General features: G+C 36.0%; 2 protein-coding genes across 2 annotated transcripts; both read right to left on the bottom strand.

Annotated features, from left to right (window-relative positions):
* Positions 1 to 1,309: 1,309 nt before the first annotated feature.
* Positions 1,310 to 7,160, bottom strand: LOC136822509 (TBC1 domain family member 20-like). The gene is made up of 6 exons (XM_067078776.1): positions 6,940 to 7,160; positions 5,881 to 6,063; positions 3,460 to 3,549; positions 2,243 to 2,337; positions 1,668 to 1,759; positions 1,310 to 1,415 (listed from the first exon to the last, which is right to left on the bottom strand). Exons 1-6 carry the CDS (start codon positions 7,046 to 7,048, stop codon positions 1,310 to 1,312), a joined length of 675 nt encoding a protein of 224 aa, XP_066934877.1. The 5' UTR covers positions 7,049 to 7,160.
* Positions 7,161 to 7,279: 119 nt separating this feature from the next.
* Positions 7,280 to 10,352, bottom strand: LOC136822530 (NEDD8). Its single transcript, XM_067078797.1, has 5 exons — positions 10,244 to 10,352; positions 10,071 to 10,100; positions 9,479 to 9,537; positions 8,354 to 8,377; positions 7,280 to 7,624 (listed from the first exon to the last, which is right to left on the bottom strand). The coding sequence occupies exons 1-5, from the start codon at positions 10,277 to 10,279 to the stop codon at positions 7,540 to 7,542; spliced, it is 234 nt and encodes a 77-aa protein (XP_066934898.1). The 5' UTR covers positions 10,280 to 10,352; the 3' UTR covers positions 7,280 to 7,539.
* Positions 10,353 to 25,137: the final 14,785 nt, after the last annotated feature.

Below are 25,137 nucleotides of genomic sequence, written 5' to 3'. Positions count from 1 at the left end.
TGTTCTTAAAGAGAAGATGCTGTCCAACTGAGCTTTTTCTTCCTAAAGCAGACTTTGACAAAACGGAATAGACATGTTCTGTAACAGGAACAAAGTTTTTAAGCTTTTCTTGCATCTTTGAAATTATCTCAGGAACATTTCTTTTATTACGTGAATTATCTGAATCGGCAGCTGAGATTCTTTTCTTTTTTTTTGCGGACCTAAGTTTTAATTTGGCTAGAGCCATCATTGGGATTGACCCTTTAGTTGTTCTTTTGTGCCACTTTTGCAATTGTTCCGTGCAAGTTAGTCTAAATATTTTCTCTCCAGTGTCCTTGTAGTATTTTAAAAATAGCAGTAAGGCAATTATATGACAACATAGTCCAGAGGCTCCAACAGGACAGTTACAATGGGCATTGGTTGGGAGATTATTGAAAAATAAAATTACTGCTGGACGTGACTCACTCCCATAAGACTTTTGGATCATGGCTTTTACATATTTTGCCCCTTGATCTTCCAGGGTTTTAACTGATATTATCTTTCTGCTCTGTAACATCCTATGAGCTTTTTCGACTTGCCCCTTGTTTCCTTCTTTTTTAAATGACAAATAATGTTCCATAATATCCTGCGAAATTACTGGGTACTTGGATTCTTTGACATCCCAGCAGGCTGAAGGTGGGGGGATAGAGGTAGGATCCATGCTGCACTTGAATTTAAAGTAGCGTTTTGTTCGAGATTTTAGCTTTTCCACGAGTTTTGGCCATTTTTGATAGCCAGATATTCTTGTTAAAAGTTCCTCTTTTGTTCCAGATACAGCTAATCCCAAATTAGAGAGCCATTTACTGGCATCTTCCTTTGTTTTGATAACTTCTTTCTTAGGTTTCATTGCAGAGCGGGTGAAAACGAAAGTGAAATGGCTACCATTTTGATTCAAATGTCCCTACCGCTAAATAAGCGCGCGCAAGCGAAGCGGAACTTGAAAGCCGGTAATAAATGTTCTTACGACATTCTTAATACGCTTTAGTTTATTTATGTAAAACTTAAAGCGGTTTAAGATCTGTTAAAATCAATACTTTCTTAATAACTTTTTGAAATCTGAGGTTCAGAACGTTCTCAATTTGTTCTTGTGTTTTAGCCAATTTTCAATCTCGTGTTCTTATAGAATTGTTATTAAAAAAGCGTGTATCTATGTTATTAGTATATTGGAAGTTTATCGTGGCTTGGATCACGAGATTTACGTTTGGCTACGTTTCGAGAGATTCTTCTCCCATCATGTTATTAGATTCGATAATATTCAGAGAACAGAATAATATATAAAGAAATTTCGAACTTACCGCAGTAGAAATTGTTCTAATTGTTGGTCCACTTTACTCAAGACAGCATAAAAGAGCGACAACATGCGATTCGTCCGATTCATATTTTTATCCATAAAATCTCTGCCAAGAAGAAACAAAGAAAATTCCCAAATATTTTTTCAACTAAGAGTATTAATATTTTAAGTTTAGTATTTTAATGTCTAGCTATTAATATTATTTAGATTTTGGGTCTTATCAAGATTACGAAAGCTATCATAATGACTTATGTGATTTTGAGAGTGGAAATATCTTTCAAGAATTGTCTCACTGAGGGTCACTTTTTTGTCAAATTTTAGTCTTTCTAAGGAGGCCCAGTCCGGTCCAGTAACAAACCTGATGTGATTAGTTGAGAGTTGTTCCAACAGACTAAAAGCCAATTCTTCTCCCACCACACGCAACAACGTCACCGCAATGTCGTGGTAGCCCTATGAAAAAAAGCAAAGAAAATATTTTCTTTGACAAAGAGATGTCAAGTTTTTTTAATGTTCACGTAATGTTATTCAGTTAGAAATAATTCTGTGAGAAAATTTCCCTTTTACCATTATATGTTTAAAATCTTGCATTAAAACGAGGGCGTGTCTTTATTTGATTCTTCACCAGGAAAAGTCACGTGATGTGTTTTCACCCAATAAGAATCAATCAATTTCAAGGAAAACGAGCACTATTGTTTAACTTACTAAAATGTTTTATTTACTGAAAACACACAATTACTCTTTAGCGAGTTCTACCAAAGTATTCCGTTTTCATCCAGTTCTGATGTCACGCTGTAGTAAAGAATCAGTTTGTCTAAGTTACGTAATACCCACCGTTATGGAAGAAAACGTTCGATTTGCGTAAAGGATCACCTTTACAGTTTTCATAATGGCTGAAATTACGTCATTTACAAAACACGAAAAATCTCTACGTACCTGATAATAATGCAATTCGGGATGGCGGCAAAGAACTCTCATGATGATGTTAGTCAACTGCTGTTGCAAGACACGTTTCCTTGACATTCTGGACCCTAGAAATCAAATTTTGATCACTTTGAGAGTTGTTCAACATTTGTACTACATTTAGTCTCTTCAACACGAATATCTCCTTAACTCGAACAAGTTTTCTTGTCCCTTTTTAATCAATAATGCCTTATAAACCTTTAAGTCGAACAAATTTGTTTTCCCGTGTCAGTTATGGAGTTATAGAGTTATAAAGACTCCACTGTTAATACACAATGTCACGAATGGCTTCAGTGCATAAGCATACATTGAGAAAATCCAGCAATAGTTACAAAAAAAGTCGAAAAATGATGTCACGAAAAAAATAGCAGTCTCTTGCATTCTAGCATTTCGGTAGAGCAGGAAAGTTCAATCTTATGCTTAAGTCATTGCTGTTCCGATTAAAAGTATTGGGTGATTTTAAAATCATCTTGTATTTAAACTCAAAAAGGGAACTGAGGGCAGGCCCGTAGGAAGCATTTTCATTTAGAGGGGGCAAAGTGAGAAATATAAACCGAGGGTCAGCCACGGTTTGGTCTAAGGGAAAATTTTTTGCAATTTTTAAGGTGTCTAAGTAGATTGCTGGAAGGATTATGTTCAACATGAAGCCAGTAATACAAGATTTTTCAAAGCTACCAACTTTTGAAAATATTTTTTTTTGGGGGGGGGGCAAATGCCCCTGTGCCCCCCCCCCCTCCCCCCCCCAGTTGCTACGGGCCTGGACGGGACCAATCTAATTTGAATAAAAGAGATTCGAATGAGAGTGAGTTGAGACTTTTCACTACCATCGTGTGTACGATAATAAAACAATTATTGAAAAATAATGAAATCAATGACCGTAAGTAGAATCATTTTATACAGGATGCCTTGGCAAAGTGTACCAAAGCACTTTTCTTAAGGGGGCAGAGCCTCCCCGAAAATTCCATTTAATGGATGTGTAAGGAAGAGGCTTTATAAAAGGAGGTAAGGAATAAGACTAAGGCAGATTTTCAAAGCGAGGATTGGAAGATTCTCAGAAAAAGCCTATATTGTGACGATGTTTAAAGCCATTTCAAAGCGAGGGAAATTTAGTTGTGGTTTAATGAAGTTATATGGGTTGAATGGGTTGGATTTAGTGAAGTTATATGGGTTGGATGTATTAAATGTCTTACCAACAGGGAACCTACGATGAGCCCGACTGACATCCAAGTTGACTTGATGCCACCAAATGTTACTCTGAAATTCTTTCAGCTCCTCATCAGCTTAAATGGAATAGAAGAAATTAAAGACAAGAGATTCGATAATCTCATATGAAATTCTTTCTGCGCATACAAATGGCGAATGTCATCACATCTGACTTGGGTTCAGCAAAACAATCAAAACCGGGTTGCTTTTTGCTTGAAAACGAAAGTGAAAGCGTCTGGGTTCTAATGTTTATAATTGTGATTGGCTTTTGATTTTGGTGCGATTGTTTTGATTTAACCAATCAGCGCGCTCAAAAGACCATTTAAAATATTCATCCCAAAACTGGATGAAACAGATCAAAGCGGTGCGCCTACCGGGGCAGATTCTCTTACGGATTCTCTTACGCCGTGCCATCCACGGCGCGTTAGAACCTGCTCGGAGATTAGGCTTTCGAAGGAAACTAAAAATCTATTTTATGTTTTGCCGTCAATTTAACCCTACTTATTGTTTTTCATTTAGAAACAAACAAATTTAGCTGATAACTCTCAGAGAGTTTTGCATTTTTAGTTGCATACCTAAGTGACATCAATTTTCGTGCGCCTTAAATTTGTAAGAAAAATAATAAGAGAAAATTCCTCCATATCCTCCATATACTTCATATATGGCTAAATTGTTCACTACAAACTTCTGATTTGATGTCTTTTTCACCCTCTTGACACTTGACCTATATTTTTCATCAAAAACTCTCAATTATTACTAGATGAGAGACAACTACAAGGTGTAAGATGCCACCTAAATAAATTATTAATTAATGCCTGAAAATAAAAGGCACACGAAAAAGGGTATCAACAAGGTATTTAATTATTACTACACGCACACGCTTTTATATAAGAACATACTTTATTTAAGAACGTTGGGCTTTTTTAAAAAAAAGTTAAAAACATTGAAGGCTTTTTGACTCTAAGACACTCAATTTCTTGGGCAATTGGACAAAAATACTCACAAAATAGCAAAGCAAAGAAAATTTTAAGAATATTGATATAAACTCAAAAATATAACAAGAAGCCCGTTGGGCGTGAAAGCCCAGCAAAAGTTAAATTTTTGCGCGCGATTTTCGCGAATTTCGGAATTTCTAAAAATTCCAAAAAATGTTTAACAAGATTTCAAATTTCCCCCAGGAAAGGGATGGCCAAAAGATTTAAAATTTTACTGCGTCGAACAAAACACAATGAAAAATAAGTCAACAAGGATAATTCTCCCTTTCTTCATTTCTTAGAACAGGGACGTAGCATCATGGAAAAAGTTCCAATCTTGTTCAAATTTACACATGAGCTGCATTTTAGTCTCCATTGCCATAATCCATTAATAATCGGTATTTGAAATAATTCTGTGTTGCGAGTTTAAAAAATCAAACCACCAATTCGTTAAACGAGACAGATCTAGAAACAACCATTTTCACACGTATGTAGCATCATGGAAAAAGCTCCAATCTTGTTCAAATTTACACATGAGCTGCATTTTAGTCTCCATTGTCATATTCCATTTTAAATCGGTATATATTTGAAATAATTCTGTGTCGTGTTTGAAAAATCAAGCCACCAATCGTTAAACGAGACAGATCCAGAAATAACCATTTTCACACGTAGCATCATGGAAAAAGTTCCAATCTTGTTCCAATTTACACATTAACTCCATTTTAGTGTCCATTAACAAATTCTAGAATCAGTTTACTTGAAATAATTCTGTGTCGAGTACGTTGTCGAGTTTGAAAATCATGCCACGTCCCACTGTCACTGTACTGACCGTTGTTTAACAGCGACAGATCCAGAAGCAACATTGTGTCTTATTTAAATTTACACATTTCAGTTTATTTATTTCTATATTAGAAGCCATTATTTCCTAAAAATAAAGTCTTTTTGAAAACAAGAAACTTAAAATGACAGTGATTTAAGGTAGAATTTTCAGCCCTAAAGCTTTATGAAAACTTGAGCAAAAACTATAAGATATGACAGAATGTTGAAAAAGGTTTACAAAGAAAAATCACTAGAAGGTTTCCTTGGTTTGAAAGTCTCTAAAGCAAAGAAAATGTTCAAGAAAGTAACAATCAACACGAATCAATTTCCTCGCTTCGACCGCCATCTTGTTTGTTTGAAAACATTTGTTGTTTAAGGAGCGCGAAATCAGAAAATATATCTTTTTTAGCCAGTACCCGACTTTAGCAAGCTTTTCCCTGTCTAGACGGCAAAAAGTGTGGTACTGGTATTAAGCGCCGGTTCTCTAAAAAAGGACAGACAGACACACAGAAGGAAGGACGGAAGGACGGATAGAGTTGCAAATGAAAGGCCCTATCGCTAGCGCTGGGCCAAAAACGTGTATTATTAAATAACAGTAAAACAACAAACCTTTACCTTTCTTTTTCTTGGGTTTGTTAAAGACGTCAACATTGAGTAATTTAGGCCAGACTTTACATCTCAAATCATCTGTCACACTACCATCAGCTGTGATCATCATTCTACGTAACAACTCAATATCAACAGGATCACCATCCAAAGCATCATTCAATCGTTTGATCTTCTTACGGATTTGCGTCTCTGCAAATAAATTCACATCTCAATAAAACAACTTTCATAGAAAATTAAAAACTTAGGATTGATGTAGACCATGTTCCCACGTGACGGTTCCGTTTTGCTCCGAAACGGAATGAAGCCATTCTATTGGTTAGAAGTGACGTAAAATTTTAATGTAAATAATAGGATGGCTTTATTTCCGTCACGTGCGAACATGGTCGTAGATTTGAGCCAAAAGTTGCATACTTTGAGTCTGGTCAAAAATTTTCAAAGAAAAAAAATTTTGGATTGAATATCTTTAAAAAGACATAAGAAAACAAAATTTTACATACAATAAATACTACATTAAGAGCCTTAACAGTATTTCGCTAATTGAAATATAAAAGCTTAAAGAGTAGCTGACATTTTGAAATGTGAAAACAATAATGCAATTCCAGAAGAGCAGCATTGATATGTTTTCTAATATTGGGCCATTCCATTTTATATTCATACAGGGGGTAAACGAACATTTCCAAAGGGTAATCCAAGAAAAATTTCCAGTGGATATTTTTTCATTTTTCCGAGGAGGTAAAAAGTTATTAAAAATTTCCAGGGTGTAAAAGACTGATTTTAGTTCGTTCACCCTTACTTTAGGGTATGAAGAGAACTTTTCTAAGGTTATTTTTGGAAATTTTCCCATTTTCCAGGGGGTATCTACACATTTTCAATAATTTTTTTGACTTGAAGAGGTTCGTCCCAATTATGATTTTTTTAATGGAGCAGCCCCTACATCAGGGAACCAACAGCTGATTGCTTGAAAGTGACGTATTGACTGACTTTATGTCACTTACAACCAATCAGCTGTTGGGAATATGGTGTGATGTTAAAGACATTGCAGTGATGTTTATCATGAATACAGACCTTTTTGTTGTGAGGCAACATCATGACGTGCACTGTGTCTTGTTGGTTGTTTTCCTGTTTTACTTTTTGTACTGGAAGTTGTTCTCTTTTTTGACGCTGCTGTGTTCATGTTTCGCCAGAAGAAGACATTTTAGACGAACTAACTGGAGGGAAAGTTCTTTTAGATCGTGTATGCATGCATATTACTTTTTCACATTTTTTTTCCTTGTATTAGTTTTTGCCTGAAAAATAAAATAAAAAGAAACGTGGGAGTTAGAAAAGTATGATAACACACACGCTACTTGTAAAGATAGGCTGAAGATAAGCTGAATTAATTTTTGAAAATTAAAAAGCAAAAACATTAGCCAAAAAGGATCTTTCATCCTAATACTTGAACAGTTTTTAAAGAATGCTAAAAAAACATAAATGTATTTATATATAACAAAAGGCAATAAAATTTACAAAGTATATCAATACTACTGATCAAAAGGTCTAAACTAGGGAAACTATTTTTGTCTTTTCATTTTAAATAAACAATAACTTCATCCCCAATGATGTTTTTGTTATACATTCAATGCAAAGTAATATCAACAATGAGCATTTGGAATAATAAGATCGAAATTACGACCCTCCACGTAAAGCCAATACAAGATGTAGTACTGATCCTCCGGAGACTTTATAATCTTGAGCTGTCTTTTCATCATTCCTGCAAAACATGAAACCAAAAGAATCAATATATTCATGATATGCACCATTGCAATAACTTCTGGCATTACACCACGGACCCAATAGCTGATTGGTTGTAAGTGACGTAAAATCAGCTTCTTTTTAAACTATCCTCCTTCCTTGCCATCCCCCTTTTTTCATGAAAATTTTCGATTTCCCCTCCCCCTTCTTCATTTTTTCGGAAGGTGTCATCCTAGCCGTCACCCGGCGTCGCACCCGCCGAGTAGAGTGTTGTTGAACACATCAAAAGCCCTTGGGATGGTGAGGGAGGACAATAATCTCACCTAAGGGGGGAACGAACTATGAAAGATTCAAGACAACAGAAAGACAGAAAGTTGCCTGTATTACTGGCAGAATCAAGAAGCTGATTTGAAGAATATACATGATTTGTTTCTGGATTAGAATGGGTCATTCCATTTTATATCCATACAGGGGGACAGGGGGGAGGACGAACATTTCCAGGGGGCTAATCGGAAAAGAATTTATAGGGGGTATTTTTTCATTTTTCCAGTAGGTCATAGGTTAATCTAAAATTTCCAGGGGGTAATAGACTAATTTTCCAAGACTTCTTTTGCAAATTTTGCCATTTTCTAGGGGGTATTACCACACTTCTAAAAATATTTTTTTGCCTTAAAAAAGGTTAGTCCACCACCCCTCTCCCCTGTATAAGAACATGGTAGATATCAAATAATTGACATTTCTGACTTACATTTGTTTTCCACTGAAAATCAACCTGAAAAGAAATAGAGAAAAATAATGTGATTGGAGTCGACAGTTCTCTTCTCTTATTTCTTTTAACACAGTGGTCAAACAATAGCTGTTTCTCTGTTTTGCATTCTCTGATAATAAAAATAGTTATACCATATTTTGTGTAATCTTAAAATAATTCCATCAATTTTCCTGCGCCTTTTATTTTCATGCAAAAACATGCACAAAAAAGGCTAATTTACTTGAGCGCCCAAAAATTAAAAGATGCAAAAATACAGTAAAAGTTATAAATGTGTAGAAATTTTATCTTCACGTTCTTTTTTAGACACGAGTCTTCTATCAAGTACCTTAATTTTTTGTCAAAAGCACTCAAAAACTATCCCAAAAGTTACAAAATATACACAAAAAATCAAAGGTACATGCATTCCCAAATCTAAAAGGTGCGGAAAAATAAAAAGGCACAAGAAAATTAATGAAATTTAACTAAACTATCTAATTTTGCCCTTTGTAGTTTTTACATAGCTAAGAAGTCTTTTGAAAGTTGCTCTTAAATGTACATCCAGAAGAGAAATAGGCTGCGCGCATCCCCAGAATTTATTTTGTTATAGGGGATGCGTATCTTGTATGAAATTCTCGTCCGAGAGTTACCCCAAATTTGGGGTAACCAAAATTTGCATAAATTTACATAATTTCGTCACATCCAATCAAAGAAAGAAAAAAAATGAAGTCATTGTGCTGTTGTTTTCATAATTATTAATTTTCATTCATTGAACAAAGAAAAAAAGAAGTCATTGTATTGCTATGACGCATAATCAAAAAAGAAAAAAGAAAAGACGGGACAGAAATATTTTAGACGATACGCATCCTATATCAAATCATATCAGAGGGGATGCGTGCAGCCTAGAAGAGAAACAGCCCTAAAGCATATCAGAGGGGATGCGTGCACCCTAGAAGAGAAACAGCCCTAAAGCACATCAGAGGGGATGCGTGCAGCCTAGAAGAGAAACAGCCCTAAAGCATATCAGAGGGGATGTGTGCAGCCTAGAAGAGAAACAGCCCTAAAGCACATCAGAGGGGATGCGTGCAGCCTAGAAGAGAAACAGCCCTAAAGCACAAGCAATCTTACCTCTGTTGTGCAGGAGGAATTCCTTCCTTCTCTTCCACTCGTTCTTTGATTCTTTCAACCTGAAAGAAACATATATAAATATCAGACAAATTCTTTTATGAAAAGACCACAGTGGAGGAATTTATTCTACTAAGCAGCAGGATGGATTATTGGTACCATAAAACAATAAAAAAGGGATGAGATGTCACACATATCAAACTGAACTTCAAAAGGAAATATCTTATCGGAACCCCCACCTTATCCAACAATCCCTACATAAATTTATAAAGTCTTCGAACCTCGACCTGATTGCGACTGCAAGACCTAAGGACCTCGATAAAATGAACTTTCAACATGGATGGCATTTTTTTGCATGTTTTTTAATTTTCCTCTAGTATGTGTCAAAAATGATTTAAGAAGACTAAGAAATACAGAAAAATCTATAACCGCCACCTGAAAAAAGTCATCCCCACCTACATAGGTTTACCCCCACCTGAAATTTCTCATCAAATCAACCCCCACCTTCCTTTAGAAATCTGAAAATTCTCAACCTCTCATGAGTCCAGGGGGTGCCCACTGTGTTCTATGTATGATTCTCTTATAAAGGACATACCTTATCATTGGGTTCGATATCGATCTCAATCTGAAAGATAAAATGTATAGTTATGTAAATACTTTGCAAGAAATATGTAAATCGTTTGAGAAAAACAATTATTTCAAACAAAACCAATCTGAATGTGGTTGGTCCTAAAGTATTATTTTTAAAACTAATATAAATTTACTTACTTCTTTTCCAGTTAGTGTTTTCACTTTGATCAACATTTTTAGACTTGGATAAACTTTTATAATATCTTCCTGAAAAAATAGCTCTAAATTAGATGGGAGATGAAAACATTAGACCAAGTTACCACACTGACTTAATCTTAGATATCTAGAGTACACTAAAGTGCATCAAAACAGCAACTTTTTAATCTTTATCTTGCTCACCCTATTGTGTAGGCCTCAGACTAGAACCCCATCCTTTAGAACTTTTGTGGCACTTTCTTTTGCCTCCAAGGCAAGTAAATGATAAAGAGTTTTCACTGCATTCGTTTTGTTGATACGTGATTTGTGCGGGACACTAGTATGGTTAACTCTCATCCTTATAAAGGCTAAGTCTCATCCTTGCTGGAGAGAACAGGCTCTTATAAAACTACATGGCAGGGAGGAGAGCTCACTCAGACCCATTCTTCCAGCAAAGACAGAAAGGAGGAGTGCACTGTGGACAATGGAGATCAAGAGACTCTTCAACATGCAAACATGAGATCTCCATTGTAGAGGGTAACATAATACCATAATAGCATTAGCATTGTAGAATCTTTTAGTACACATCATGGTAAAAGAAAAAATATCAATTAAAACCTTTAAATCGACTGAATTAGGGAATGTTTACACATGGACAGGATAAGTTTCCACGAAGCACCAGCAAGAACCAAAGTTGAATTTGGCTGAAAATGGCTGAAATTAGATTTTTAATATAATTTTTTTGGAAAAGTAGAGTTGCCAGTCGAAATTTCAAACTTATTTTTCAAATTCGAAACCCATGCCATTCTCTTATCATAAGAGAAATAAACCAGCCGAGGCTGGAAGGTCAGCCAATAGAGCTTAGCTAGATAGCTTTAATAAGTGGGTTAACAGATGTAAGAGATGCACTGAAACAGAGTAGACTAAATATGTTGAATAATGTACAAAATGTGAAACATTTGATAACTTGATTTAAAATTATGTAAAACAAGCCTGAGAGCTCCTCCAACCCCCCCCCCCCACGAGAAGCTCAAAGTATACTGCTCTTTAGCATTGTCCATATAGTACGTACGCAAAGATTTTCCAAATATTAGACACCCCCTCCCCCCTTGTACGCAGAGAACAATAGAAATGACTTTGTTTAAACAATAGATGTACGCTTTTGCTGAACCCCCTCCCGGGGGGGGTACTACCCTTGTCGACCGACGGGGGTGCTCCGCCGAGGTTCGAAAAATGGACCCTACGTGGGACTCGAAATTTGCGAAAAAAGTGACCCTGAATGGGACTGAAATTCCAAAATTTTCTACTTTTTCCCCAAATTCTCCAAAAATAGGCACCCTACAAGGGACTGATTTTTCTATTTTCGTGTTTTGGCGACCCTACCAGGGACTCGTGGAGGTTAAAAAAGGTACCCTGACCAGCGGAGCATCCCCGTAACCATTTTACCCTAGTACCCCCCCCCCCCCGGACCCCCTCTCCCCCTTCACTGTGTACGTACTATATGGATGGCCAGTCTGGGTAAATAAATTTTGTCGTCAAGTTACACAACATGCACACAACCATCTTGAAGACTTTGCTGGTCGCAAATGATAATCGAAAGCAAAACTTAAAATTCACAACTATGCGGGGAAGCTCATTTCCCCCGTTTTGCTTTAAACTCGCTTTTGATTGGTCTATGAATTTGGGCGATTGATTTACCGCCTTGGCGGAATAAACACACAACCATAATAAATAAATTCAACAGGGCAGCGGTGTAGCAATTAATTTCAACTGGGAGTCCTCTCTTCTGTGCCAAGCACTGGCAGTGTTTTTTAAACTTTAAAACAATGTTAAATGAAGACCAGATTGATCTGTTTGTTATGGCTGTGCAAGTTGTGACGAGAGTGTGCACAGCATGTTGTGTAACTTGACGGCAGCCCGCTTTCGGCAAGTCTGATAAGAGATATCTATAAACTGTTATCGCCATTCATTCCATTCCATCATTCAGTCAAAATGTGCGCCAAGGTTAGAAAAGGTTAGAAAAACACAATCTGCATCCGGGGAACTGCGTGAAAAATAGTTTGATCAATTTCAATAAGAACTGTATATATTAATACTAATATAAATGATCAAATTCCAAAGACCATTTGTCATAATCTTGCAAGTCCAATAATAGGAGATGTGATGTCATCATTTGGTTCCCGTCATCTGAATTACGGTTACGAGCTGGAGAGTCGGAAAGCTTTTCCGCTGCTTTGCTGGATTTCCACTGTCGACCTCTGCACGCTCTGTGTTTAAAAGTTTTCAAATCGAAGTAGAGAGCCGCATGCTAATGGAGAGTAAACTGAAAACACCAATTTATCCACGGTTTCTCAATTTTAAATTTGGATCAGTCCACACGAACTCCCTTTCAACAAGATGTATAGCTGCTTCTTAACAGAAAAGTAATTTCGACTGACCGAACGACTCCCACTTTTTAAAGTAGAAATGACGGGAACCAAACAGTTTTTTGCGATTCGCCTTTATCACAAACACGTCCAAGTCCAAAAAAGCACGATTCCATCCAGTCTTTATATCAAATTTATACAGTAGCTGTACTTTTGTGAACTTTATCAAATCCCAATAACATTATAACACCATCAATTCCCCTAGAGGCAATCAAGAAAAATATATTTTTATTGCAAAAACTATTAAAAAGCAGCATAATAAAAAGTATATATCAGAAAATTCAACATAAACAAAACTTGAGCAAACGGCTTTAAACCTTCAAAGGATATAGAAAAAGAATCCCATAGATGAAAATCATTTGTTTGATTTGCCGAGTTAAAAAAATAAATGACAGAAATTGAAGCTTGCAACAGATTTACACTGGAAATACTTTGGTACAACACTGACTTATCACATCTGACTATCACTTGATGCTTGAGCCGCCATCTTGAAACTACATTATGATCTGTAAAAACAACGCACGCTAAAAGTACCCAAAAAGTTAACCCGATCGGAAGAAAGTTTAGAAATCAAAGTGAGATCAGAAAATCGGATTTTTTTTTTGCCGTCTTATGGAAGAAGAAGAACCGAATTTTACCTATTTGAATGCTCAGCTTAGGCTGACCAAAAATGAGGGGTCATTTACCTGGCAAAAAGTTTTAGTTCTTGAGATATATCAATTTGAAGTTCCAATTTTACAGCTTCCTCCTCCAAAGCTAAATTCCACAATTTTTTGGCACTCAGGTTCAATTTTGCTCAACCAAATTTCGGGAAGGTAGCGCGCATGTATGAAAATGAAAATCAGTTGAAAATCAGTCAACCAGCTTCAAACTTTTGTTTACTACTGTGAGTGGTGCTAAATCCGACAGCCCTGCCTAATCCCGATCCTCCAAATAACTGTTATGAAAAAAATTCTATGTTTACAAACATTACCTCTCCAAACCACCTCTCTAAATTCTCATTAGTTTAAAAAAAGATTTGATGAGCTTAGCTACTTTCTATGGTGAGATATTTCACCCCAAACTTTATTTTACTAAAATTGTGAATTTGTTTACCATGTGAGGCGCGACCTTTTGCTGCCCTAGTAAATACTATGGTAATTCTGTTTGGCTAATATGAAAAGCTTATCTATTCCTTGTCAAGATTTTATTTGAGATTGATTGCTTTACCAAACGAAACTTTTTATCATTTTTGTGTCATTTTGGTCGGTTGAATGGATTGATTACTTGTGGGTTTAAATACCTACATAAGCAAAAGTGAAACTTGTTGGGATGGAAAGAGTAAACGCAAGACAGAAGATTTGGTTGTGTTGATTAGGTGGAGTCTGTATCGCTTTGCAACCTTTCTTATACAATATATACGGCTAATATTCTATTTGAATCAAATGTTAGAAAAGACCAAAGAAGCCCTGCTCTGGACGGTACTAATCGATAAATTTGATTATCGAAAGTAATCGATAATGATCGAAGTAATCGAACAACCACTTACCGATTAACAATCGAATGTCAAGTACCAAAATTTCAAAAAAATTGTGAGTATTCAATCACTTTCTCAACAACCCTTCGAAGACTCGATAACCGTTTGAGTACTTTGATTGTTATTGATTACTTTTGATAACTTTGACAACTTCAATAACCAATTTTAACTATGATACCGTGAGATCGGGCAACTTGCATCAGTGAAGGCTAACATGCATAGCCCTCAAATGAATGACCTGGCTGGTCATTAAAATACAATTTTAAATCAAAACAAAAATGGTAGAGTAGAGCTGCAAGCGGAGCTGTGAGTTCATTTGTTTGAAATTTTGCTGCTTAGATTGGTCAGTCATTTGAGGGATATGCATGTTAGCCTCCACTGATGCAAGTTACCCAATCTCAGGGCACATCTTTAAGAAAAACTAAAAAAACTGACCTAAAACCAAAGCACAAAAAGAAGCCCCGCCCCTTATTTCCCAGCCATTTTCCCAGCCATTTTTGTGTGTCTTTGCCCGTGGGTTTCCTCAAGTAACTCATATCGCCGTGCATTCTGATTGGTCAGAGAAAACCAAAGTGATTTTGGCGCGTGAATCGCATGTTTTAATTGGCTGAAAAGTAATCGAAATGATTGAACAAATCGAAAATGGTTGAAGAAAGTGCCATGATCTGGAGTTGAGTGAGTATTCGATCATTGATAAAATTGATAGGTGGCCGTCACTGACCACCTTCGCTTATTATTATTTAAATTATTGATTACTTCGAGCACAATCGAACGTCTGGCCTGCTGACTAATCATTTAGACCGAGGTGGCAATCACAAATATCTTCATTTCACGTCGCCCAACTGACTCTCGAAAATTGAGTAGAATTGAGTCGGCGAGTCGGTAAATTTGTCGGACTTGTTCTGTCTCTGACGTTTCCTTCGTTCAAAATTTTTATTGTTGTTGATTTTTTGTGAGCGATTTATAGTGTATTCGCGGCATTTTGACTTTGTTTATCATTACGTGAGCCATTTTGGGTCGGAGGTCACAGTGTTCAAAGGTCATAATTTGAAACCACCTATAACACGCGGTTGTTTTGGCTGCTGCTGGCTGGCAGTTTCCTTCAAGAATACACTCCAAAAATGGATGATGGATGAACGAAAACCCGAAAATTTTTACGCCCAACCGACCGACTCACTTTTTAGACCCAACGAGGACGCAAAATGAAGATATTTATGATTTGTGATTCACAGATGTTACGCGAGGTAATCGTCACAAGCCAAAATCCATGTTCAATTTTGAAAACGAAAGTGTAAAGAATAAACATTGACGTAAACGCATTTAAAACGCGGGTAAAAAGTCCTGGGCCAAGTCCCGCGTTTGCTCATTTAGCCAATCAGATCACACAATCTAGCCGGTTCCCAACTCCCGCTATAAAATCACATTGTAAATATCGAAATAAAACAGGGGGTTTAAATATTTACTAAAAGCTTATTTCGCTGAAAGAAAATAGCTTTAATGAAACAAATTTTGGTTAAATATCTTTGTTATTATATCCAGGCGAACCCAATCGATAACATCGATTGTCGATTTAATCGATGTCAATCGATAAAAGTTGTTCGTAATCGATGATCGATCGATTACCAATCGATGGCCAATCGGTAGGACATAAAATTTTATTATCGATTGGTATCGATTTTCATTTTCATTATGGATTAGCCATCGATTGAATTCAATTGTTATCGATTAAGATCGATTGCGATCGATTGTGCTAATTTTCTGTATGTATGATTGCTACTCTGTGTACCAGAGTGTATCTCACGATAATATCGTAGCGTACTTTAAGGTAAGAAATTTTCGCGGGAAGAAATTTTCGCGGAATTTAATTTCGCGGTTCACAGCTCAAAATTCTGAAGTTACGCAGCAATTTCGCGGTTTTCTGAACTCGACCGCGAAACCACGAAATTTTCATGCAATAAAGTATTTTGACGGCCGGATGACTATTCTGACGACCAATTTTCCACCGGTCGGTAGATGACTATCCACCGACCGAATAACTATCTCGATGGCCAATTTCCTGCAATTCTAACCCTCTTGGCGACCAGGGCTTGGGTGGAATCACACAAACAAATCACTGTATTAATCGGATTAATGCACAGGGGAATAGGAATGGCCAAATACCATGTACCAGTGGTTTTTCTAATTTAACGCGTAGTCTAATTTAACGCGTATATACCCTGTTTTTGGCGAAAAATCGTAATTAATCTTCCTCTAATTATTAACGCGTAGCCAAAATTCTGCATAATTAATTTCACTCTAATAATTACGCGTGATCAAGCCTTGGACAAGAAAAATTAGACAGGAAAGTTTTATTTTTGATAAACTTCTTTCTTTCAAAAACACAAATTAAAGGGATCTTCATCATCCTCCTCTGGCTCCTCCAAATCAGCTAATGCTTGTCAATACATTATACGATCTATATGTAATATAGACTGTTGCACTCACCTCGCATGTGATAAAAATTTTCGAGAAAATATTGAGAAATCATATTGTAAATCACATGAACAACAATGACCTTTTCAATCCAAACCAACATGGTTTCAGAAGTGGGAGATCCTGCCTTAGTCAGCTTCTCGAGCAACACGACCTCATTCTTGACATATTAGATGAGGGTTTGAATGCAGATGTTGTTTACCTTGATTTCTCAAAGGCTTTCGACAAAGTCGATCATGCAGTTGTACTTGGGAAATTAAAGCAAAATTGGGTATATCCGGACCAATCCACAGATGGATTGAATCATTCCTTACTGAAAGATATCAAACAGTAATAGTAAAGGGTGTCAAGTCCAAAGCCCAGAAAGTAATTTCAGGAGTCCCTCAAGGCAGTGTATTGGGACCTCTTATATTTCTAATATTGATTGGTGACATTGATGAAAAAGTACTGTACTGTATATTGAAATCATTTGCTGATGATACACGTGCCACCAAATCAATCAAAAACACAAAGGATGTTGAAATTCTTCAAAAAGAACTAGAAAAAGTCTATGACTGGACTGAAGAAAACAACATGAAACTAAATGACACAAAGTTTGAACTTCTACGCTATGGTCCAGATGAAGAAATAAAAAACCAAACTCACTACAAATCCCCTTCAGGAGAAAATATCGAAAGGAAGAAATTTGTGAAGGACCTGGGAGTACTAATGTCAGATGATGCTGTCTTTACACATCAAATAAATTCAGTCATTGAGAAAGCAAAAAACTTGATTTCCTGGATTCTGCGGACTTTCTCTTCGCGTTTACCCCAACTCTAATGATTACTCCTTACAAATCATTGGTTATTCCAGTCATTGAATATTGCTCAGTCCTATGGAGTCCAAGTGCTGTCAGTTCTACCCAAAGATTAGAAGAAATCTAAAAATCATTTCTCAAAAGAATAACTGGCACTCCAAAAAACTATTGGGATTGTCTGAAAAAGCTAAAACTTTACTCACTTCAAAGAAGAAGGTTGAGACTGGTTGAGATATCGGATCCTGTATACATGGAAAATAGCTGAAAATCTGGTTCCAAACATCAACAATAAATTTCAATTCAAGGAACTCCCAAGATTGGGAAGGATGTGTGTTCGCACCCATAGTTCAAAACTACATGATAGCACGCTTGTTGTGCAAGGTGCTAAGTTATTCAATTCAATGCCCAAGAGTATTAGAGATATGAAGAATGTTACAGTCGAAAAGTTCAAAAACTCTCTAGACAGACACCTCAGTTCGATCCCAGACGAGCCACAGATTCATGGTTACACAGGGTGCAGGAGAGCCGACTCTAACTCCATTCTTGATATGAAAACTGTTTAGCTGCCGACATCCTTCCTTTATTCAGGTTTGATGGATGCAGCATTGTGGTGTGAAGCAGAAAGTTTCTTGCCAGAGCATGAAGCTCGAAGACAACCAAAAGTAACCAAAAGTAAGTATTGGGTACGCCTGGTTATATATAAAACCTGAATCTAAATGGTTTTGAGAAGTAAAAGATTGTACGACTTCAAAATAGACAAAGATCGTTTATGACCCGCGTCTCAGATGAGGTTTTCAGGCTTTATACAAAGATAGAGAACTAAAACAAGCTTGACCCACTAAACTATATATAGACCTTTTTTCAAAGAGGATGTCCTGTTGAATCATTATGTAGTCCAGCCATAAAAACAATGATAGAGCCATGCATAATTACTGTATCATGCATATTGTAATAATTATGCATGGTTTTATCATTATTTTTCTGCTGGACTACATAATTATTCAACAGGGTGGCCTCTTTGAAAAAAGGTCTATTCAGCACCAGACTCTCTGACATTCTGAGAAATTATTTGCCTGGGAAGAGCAGCAGATTTCAGCAAAATGCTGCTTTTTGCTCTAAAAGTGTATGGTGGAAATGGTGCTTGTTTTCAAACTTAGACATCAATTCATTTGAAATATTTTGTTTATTTGGATTATTGAAAGGTTAAAAAGGTTTGTTTTATTTTTATTTTTTGATGATAGCTTCACTCAATCACTTACAATGAGCCTTTGACAGTTAGCCACACTAGCGTCCCGCCAAAATGCGTATCAAAGATTAATGCTGCGAAAGCGCTATATCGTTTACTTGACTCTCAAGCAAAAAAATGCACCGCAAAACTTCTAAAGGGATTCATGAAAAAATAACCCGGCGCTTTTTAATGAAATTAACATTTTCAAAAACTTTGAGAAATTGCCTAAAATTTGAGCCATAGATGAAAAAATTTGAGCCAAGCCAACCTTGAAAACTAATTTGAAGATCAACTTACCAAGAAAAAGATCTACGGGGGAGGCGGAACCCACCTAGATCCGCGCACTGCCGGATAGGCTATCTCCCGGAAATTTTGCCGGACCTTAAACAATGACCCATTTACATGTGCGTAATTGTTTTTACTTTAGCGTATAAACAAGGCCTTAAAAATCGAAGCGCTGTCTCGGGAATTGAATGACAAATTTTGGTTGGTTGATTTTGGCTGCTGCACGTTTTATTTTGTTTCCAACTTTCAAGTTTTAATTAATATTGTCTTGCGAACTTGATTCAGGTAACTCTCATCCTTGTTGTTGAAATGTATCCTGTAGATGACTGATGTTGTTTTTTCTGAAAGCTAGATTTCCTAGTGTGACTAACTGTTTGAAATTTGTTTATTTTGGTATTCTGATTGCTCTCGCAAAGGTCATTGACAGAAAAAGTCTGACAAATTTACCGACTCACCGACTCAATTCTACTCAATTTTCGAAAGTCAGTCGGGCGACGCGAAACAAAGATATTTGTGATTGCCGCCTTATGGCAAACACCTGCTACAGGTGTAGGCTAGTTAACTAAGCCCGTATTCACAAGGCTAGGACACACAGCTTATGGCAATATAGCGTTTTTCGGCGCTTTAAAGATTTTTTATATTAACGGATTTTAAGTTTGCCTTGGAATACTGGCTTAGGGAAAGGGCGCGTTCATAATATGAACGCAGGATTCGGTGAGCTTCTGATTGGTCAGAGTGGGTCATGTGGTAAAAAATCGGGAGTTTTCGTGAGCAATAGAAGTTTATAATTATTTTATCAGAAAACGAGTAGGAGGATGGGACTCATTGAATGCAAGATCTTTCTTCGATTATATTATGATGGATATTTGGAACACTGTATCAGAAAAAGTTTTCAAGACCTGATCCCGACCTGATAGTGCTCCTCTTGTTTTTGGTAAAAATTGAACTGATGAAGAAAAAAGAATGCTATTCGTCGTAAAGACAGCAAAAGTTGCTTGTTTCCAGAATGGCAAATAATAAAGTAAAGATTTGTGATTGAACATTGACTATCGTATGTGGCAATATATAAGAGAGAGTACTTGTACAGATCCTATGCTGTAGTTCTGTATTCTGATTGGATTGCATGACATGATCGACATGATATTGTATCATACTGTAATGGATAGATGATAGACAGTTCTTGGTTTTTGACTGGTTGTGGTTTCTTGTTGTTTTATGAATTTGAGACTTTATGCTCGATTTTACAGACAATGACATCTTTCGTTTTCGAAGAACATAAAACTGTCGGTGCTTGTTTTCAGTGACAGCTATACGAATTCAAGACTCAAGAAAATGTTTTTTTTTTGGGGGATGTTGATTACATACATTGTTTTGTATACGGTATTTTAGCCTGCTAGTCTAAAGTAATTTTTATTTACAGTATTTTGTTGAAGGTTATTTTTAAGATGAGCTTTGTAAAAATCATACAAAATACTTTTATGTCAAATCACAAAATTATCACTCAAGGAACGAATTTGTCTCTTGTTGACTTTTCCATAAAACATAACTTTTTGAAAAAAATGAACAAATTTTTCCTTCACTCTCCATCGGCACACTTTGCAATAGAATTTCATTTTATATTTTACAAAAGGAGCGCATAAACTGTAAGACGGAGAGTTTGTCTATCTAATCTTACAATAAGAGCCAATCAGAAGATAAAAAAAAGACAACATAAAAAAATTCTAAATAATGTTTTGATATTATGTTCTGTGTGTGGTGTGATTTCATATTTTTGATATGAAACAAATTAAGTCAACGACGAATAATTATGCAAATTATGTGAGTTTACGTTATCCCTCGCCGCGAAATTTGAATTGTTGTTGTTGTCAGTTGATAAGCTACCGAGTTTACTGTCCCTAAGCTAGTTATTCAGTCACAACTTGACCATCAGATTTATACAAGTGACTGAATCAAACTAGCTTAGATTTCTAGGCTATTACAGGTGTAGTCCAGGAGCTGGAGCTCAACTACCTTTTGCCTTTACTAATTCTGATGGGGGAAAAAGTAGATAGTCCAGTGGAACCCACAAATTATGTAACTGAAACTATTAACTGTCACACCAAATTTGAATTTAAAACCAATCAGAATTCCCTCTTTTTTTAATTTATAACTAAGATCTTCGCATAATTAGAGGGGCTGACACCATAATTATTCATTCTAAAATGGCAGAAGAAAAAAAACGTAAAAGTTTAACATAAACTTTTATTTTTAAAAAGAGAAGGGAAATCACTATTTTATAAGTGTTATTTCTTTTCCTGTTGTATATAAAACATAATGAACAACAATGTCTTCCTCACTTGTGTTTTCAGATGTAAAAACCAAAAGATTTTGTTCAAAAAGTGTAAAATTAATCACCCAATTTGAAAATAAACAGGCATCTTTTACCACTGATCCTACTGTTAACTGTAGTGACTAAGATCTTCGTTCATTTCTACCGTATCTTATCTACCATTTTGCCTTTGACTTCTCGAAGGTTTATTTACATCCCCTTGGTTGTATCTACTAAAGATCTATATCTCAAACAAAATCAAGATATTTAGAAGATATTTTAAAAAAGCCGTGCGACCACGAAACTCTCTCTATTTTGTTTTTAACACAGGAAATGAGAGAGCATTCTATTCAATATACTTTTTGCCGTATAAGCGTAGAAATTGCCAATTGCACTCCACCGTAGATAAAAGATAAAGTAGATACCGTGAGAGGTCCTAAAGCCGACAGCCCAGCCTAATTCCGACCCCCCAAATAACTGTTATGAAAAAAAATTCTATGTTTACAAACATTCCCTCTCCAAGTTGAGCGATAAACTATTGCTAGAACTCTCGAAACAAAACATCTAACAAGATAGCTGTAATGTCAAGATGTCAATTAATGTAATTAAAAAGTGCGAGTTGTAAAAATGATTACCTTTTATTCTGGATCAGTTGCTCATGTTTAAAACGATAACAGTTTTGTAATAAAAATGACTTGTGCGGGAAAAATACAAAACAACTTGGACTGGTTTCCATCAAGAAACAAACAGACTAAATTGTAAAAATGGTGCGAAATTGAAAAAAGGGCGGATGTGGTAGCACTAATTTGAATAACAAACATCGAATCAATGAGGCGGCAACTATCAACGCCCTCTTTACCACCTATAAGTCCGGATGTTTATTTACAGAAGGCCCGCAATCGGACAGCTCTTCATTTAAGTGTACTCTTTGACGACATATAATATCTTTACTAGAATAGGAGCAAGGTGTCATGTAATACATAATAATTGTAATATACGTCTGTCTATTTGTATTCTTATCATGTAATATATAATATAATGTAATATACGTTGTCTATATGTATCCTTACACAAAGTCTTGGCCCCGCCACAAGTGTTTCAACCGGTATTCCAACGAAGCCATATTTTGGTTTGTACAGAAATTTTGCCCGCTCAAATCTAAACAACAAAATGGTCAATCTCACTAAAGCAAAACATTGCGGCCACGGCATTTCCCTGGATAAAAATTCTGGTCACGTGACCATCCGTGATTTTAGACCAATGAAAACGCTTCATTTCCCTGGACTAAAGTTGTGTCTACACTAACACGCGGGAAATTGCTAGAAAATGAGAGAAAAAACCGGGGGTCAAATTAAATATTTCTTCCTTCTTGCGGCAAACATAAAAGACTTTAAGAGGCCATTTATTTAAGAAAGGGGTGTTATATCATAAATGAATTATGTAAGTAAGTGATATTTTAAGTAACAAGCTCATTAACAATTTTATTTTGAAGTTTGTTTTTAAAAACAGAACCCCCGTGCTATAAGATAATCTCATTTTCTTAACTTATGGACCCAATTGGAAGTCTTTGTAATACAGATAATTTGGCAGTGTAGTTGCAGCCTATACAAGAATTGGAATCTAAAGTCTGAAGTCGTAACTCCTTGTCAGTGACCCCGCAGAGAAGTTTTTAGTTGGCAGACACTGACTTTAGGTTGGTTTGGAAATCGTTTTATTTTGAAATGTAATCTTCACTTTAGATGAATACTTTTATTTATTTGGATTCATGAAAGGTTCAAGGTTTGTTTACTTTTTATTTCAAATTATTTCATTGATTTATTGAGCTGCAATAGCTGAATGAAAAACGAAGATTTTTGATAGTTATCATCGTGGGCTTGACCGCCATTTTGAATTTCGATTTTTTTTTCTCCTGTACTCGGCAATTTAGAGGTTGTTCGTAATACGCGATTTGGCTTACGCGTAACACTTGTGCCGCAATCAAGCCAAGTGCCAGTGTAAAGTAATAGAAACCAGGCTTGATTACGTAACGTTTCAAAATGAGCACGCTTGTACACAGACCTCTTTTATATTTTCGTGTGCTTTGGAAAATTAAAACATCTCGTTACTTTTTATGATGCTGTTACTACTGTTGTCATTTATGACGTTGTGCATATTGCAATAAAAAAATATGTTTTGTTATAAGAAGCAATTATTCAGTTAGTCACACTAGGAAATTAAGCTTTCAGAAAAAACAACATCAGTCATCTACAGGATGTATTTCAACAACAAGGATGAGAGTTACCTGAATCAAGTTCAAGATCCCAAGACAATCAATTAAAACTTGCAAACTTAAAATGTGACAAAATTACCGATTGCGAACGTGCAGCAGCCAAATATCAACCAACCAAATTTTGTCATTCAATTCCCGAGACAGCGCTTCGATTTTTAAGGCCTTGTTTATACGCTAAAGTAAAAATAATTCCGCACATGTAAATGGGTCATTGTTTGAGTTCCGGCAAAATTTCCGGGAAAAAGCCTATCCGGCGGTGCGCGGATCTAGGTGGGTTCCGCCTCCCCCGTAGATCTTTTTCTTGGGAAGTTGCTCTTCGAATTAGTTTTCAAGGTTGGCTTGGCTTAAATTTTTTCATCTATGGCTTAAATTTTAGGCAATTTCTCAAAGTTTTTGAAAATGTTATTTTCATTAAAAAGCGCCGGGTTATTTTTTCATGAATCCCTTTAGAAGTTTTGCGGCGCATTTTTTTGCTTGAGAGTCAAGTAAACGATATAGCGCTTTCGCAGCATTAATCTTTGATATGCATTTTGGCGGGAAGCTAGTGTGACTAACTGTTATTGTTATTTGGTTCAATTGGTTCAGTGTATCAAATCTCTCAGTTTAGTTGACACTTTGGTATCTTCGTTGCGTCACAGCGAAAGGTTTGTTTTTATTTTAGTTTGTATATCTTTGATCGGCTTTACTTTAGGCTGGGCTGTCGGCTTTAGGACCTCTCACGTAATTATAGGAGGACGGCCGTATGAAAAAGAGAAGCGAGTATACATATTACCATATTAGCAACATCATAGGATATTACTTTTTCTTAATGGCAAAAGGAAAGACTTCCAATGTGATTAAATTGGTTTTCTTCTTTAAGATCTTCAACTGTAGAATTGCTTCATAAACTTTCAGATTCTCGGAATTAGATTTTGTTTTGAACGGCAGTTAGTCAAAATCAATAATTAAGCTGTGGTTTTCCTCACTTAAGATAAAAACATTATTTAAAGATAAACAATTACAATACGGCGATTTTATTTTTAATTAAACAACCACACGGATATTGCGCAATTTTGAATTATTTTCAAAAGTTGACGCATGCGTCGACCATATCTGGCCGGAGGGTTCCCTCTGACGTTCTATCGCAGCGCCATCATTCAAATCAGAAAGCGAAGATAGTATATGACAGATTTTCTGACTATTACGTAGGATTGCTGCCCAACGGCAACGCAACTGAAAAAAATAAGAACCCTTACATAATTGAAATAATAATTGAATACTTACATACTTTACCTCTTTGTCGTTCTAATCAGTAAAATACAGAGATAGATGTTCATAAAATTTAAAGTAAAATAAAAATTAAAGTAAATTTAGAATTTAAAAAAGGAAGAAAATTTTTTTTCATTGCCCCCGCGGCTTGTGGTACCATTTTTGTCTTACTTCTTAGAAGTCGTTATGCCGGTACCGATTGATATCGAAAGTGAAAGAATGATTTCAAGTTGGCCGACAAAACTCTTCAATGCAAATATCTGTTTCGTATGATGGCTAGCGTTCCTGGTACACACGTAATATCTACTTTGAAAACAAAATATCCACTTTGGTGGTTTGTTTTGGCCAC

The sequence above is a fragment of the Clytia hemisphaerica genome, unplaced genomic scaffold, assembly GCF_902728285.1.
Source record: "Clytia hemisphaerica strain Z4C2 unplaced genomic scaffold, Clytia hemisphaerica genome assembly, whole genome shotgun sequence".
Classification (NCBI taxonomy): Eukaryota; Metazoa; Cnidaria; class Hydrozoa; order Leptothecata; family Clytiidae; genus Clytia; species Clytia hemisphaerica.
Note: the sequence above shows the minus strand (reverse complement) of the source record. Positions and strands in the feature narration are given on the sequence as shown.

What these genes read in the sequence shown, in the direction of transcription:
- LOC136822530 (XM_067078797.1), bottom strand. Translation starts at nt 10,279, where the DNA reads ATGTTGATCAAAGTGAAAACACTAACTGGAAAAGAA. An exon ending in AAACACTAACTGGAAAAGAA is followed by an intron (nt 10,101 to 10,243) that starts GTAAGTAAATTT and finishes TTTATCTTTCAG; the next exon opens with ATTGAGATCGATATCGAACC. An exon ending in ATATCGAACCCAATGATAAG is followed by an intron (nt 9,538 to 10,070) that starts GTATGTCCTTTA and finishes TGTTTCTTTCAG; the next exon opens with GTTGAAAGAATCAAAGAACG.
- LOC136822509 (XM_067078776.1), bottom strand. Translation starts at nt 7,048, where the DNA reads ATGAACACAGCAGCGTCAAAAAAGAGAACAACTTCCAGTACAAAAAGT. An exon ending in TGTTGCCTCACAACAAAAAG is followed by an intron (nt 6,064 to 6,939) that starts GTCTGTATTCAT and finishes ATTTATTTGCAG; the next exon opens with AGACGCAAATCCGTAAGAAG. An exon ending in CTCTCAACTAATCACATCAG is followed by an intron (nt 1,416 to 1,667) that starts GTTTGTTACTGG and finishes TCTTCTTGGCAG; the next exon opens with AGATTTTATGGATAAAAATA.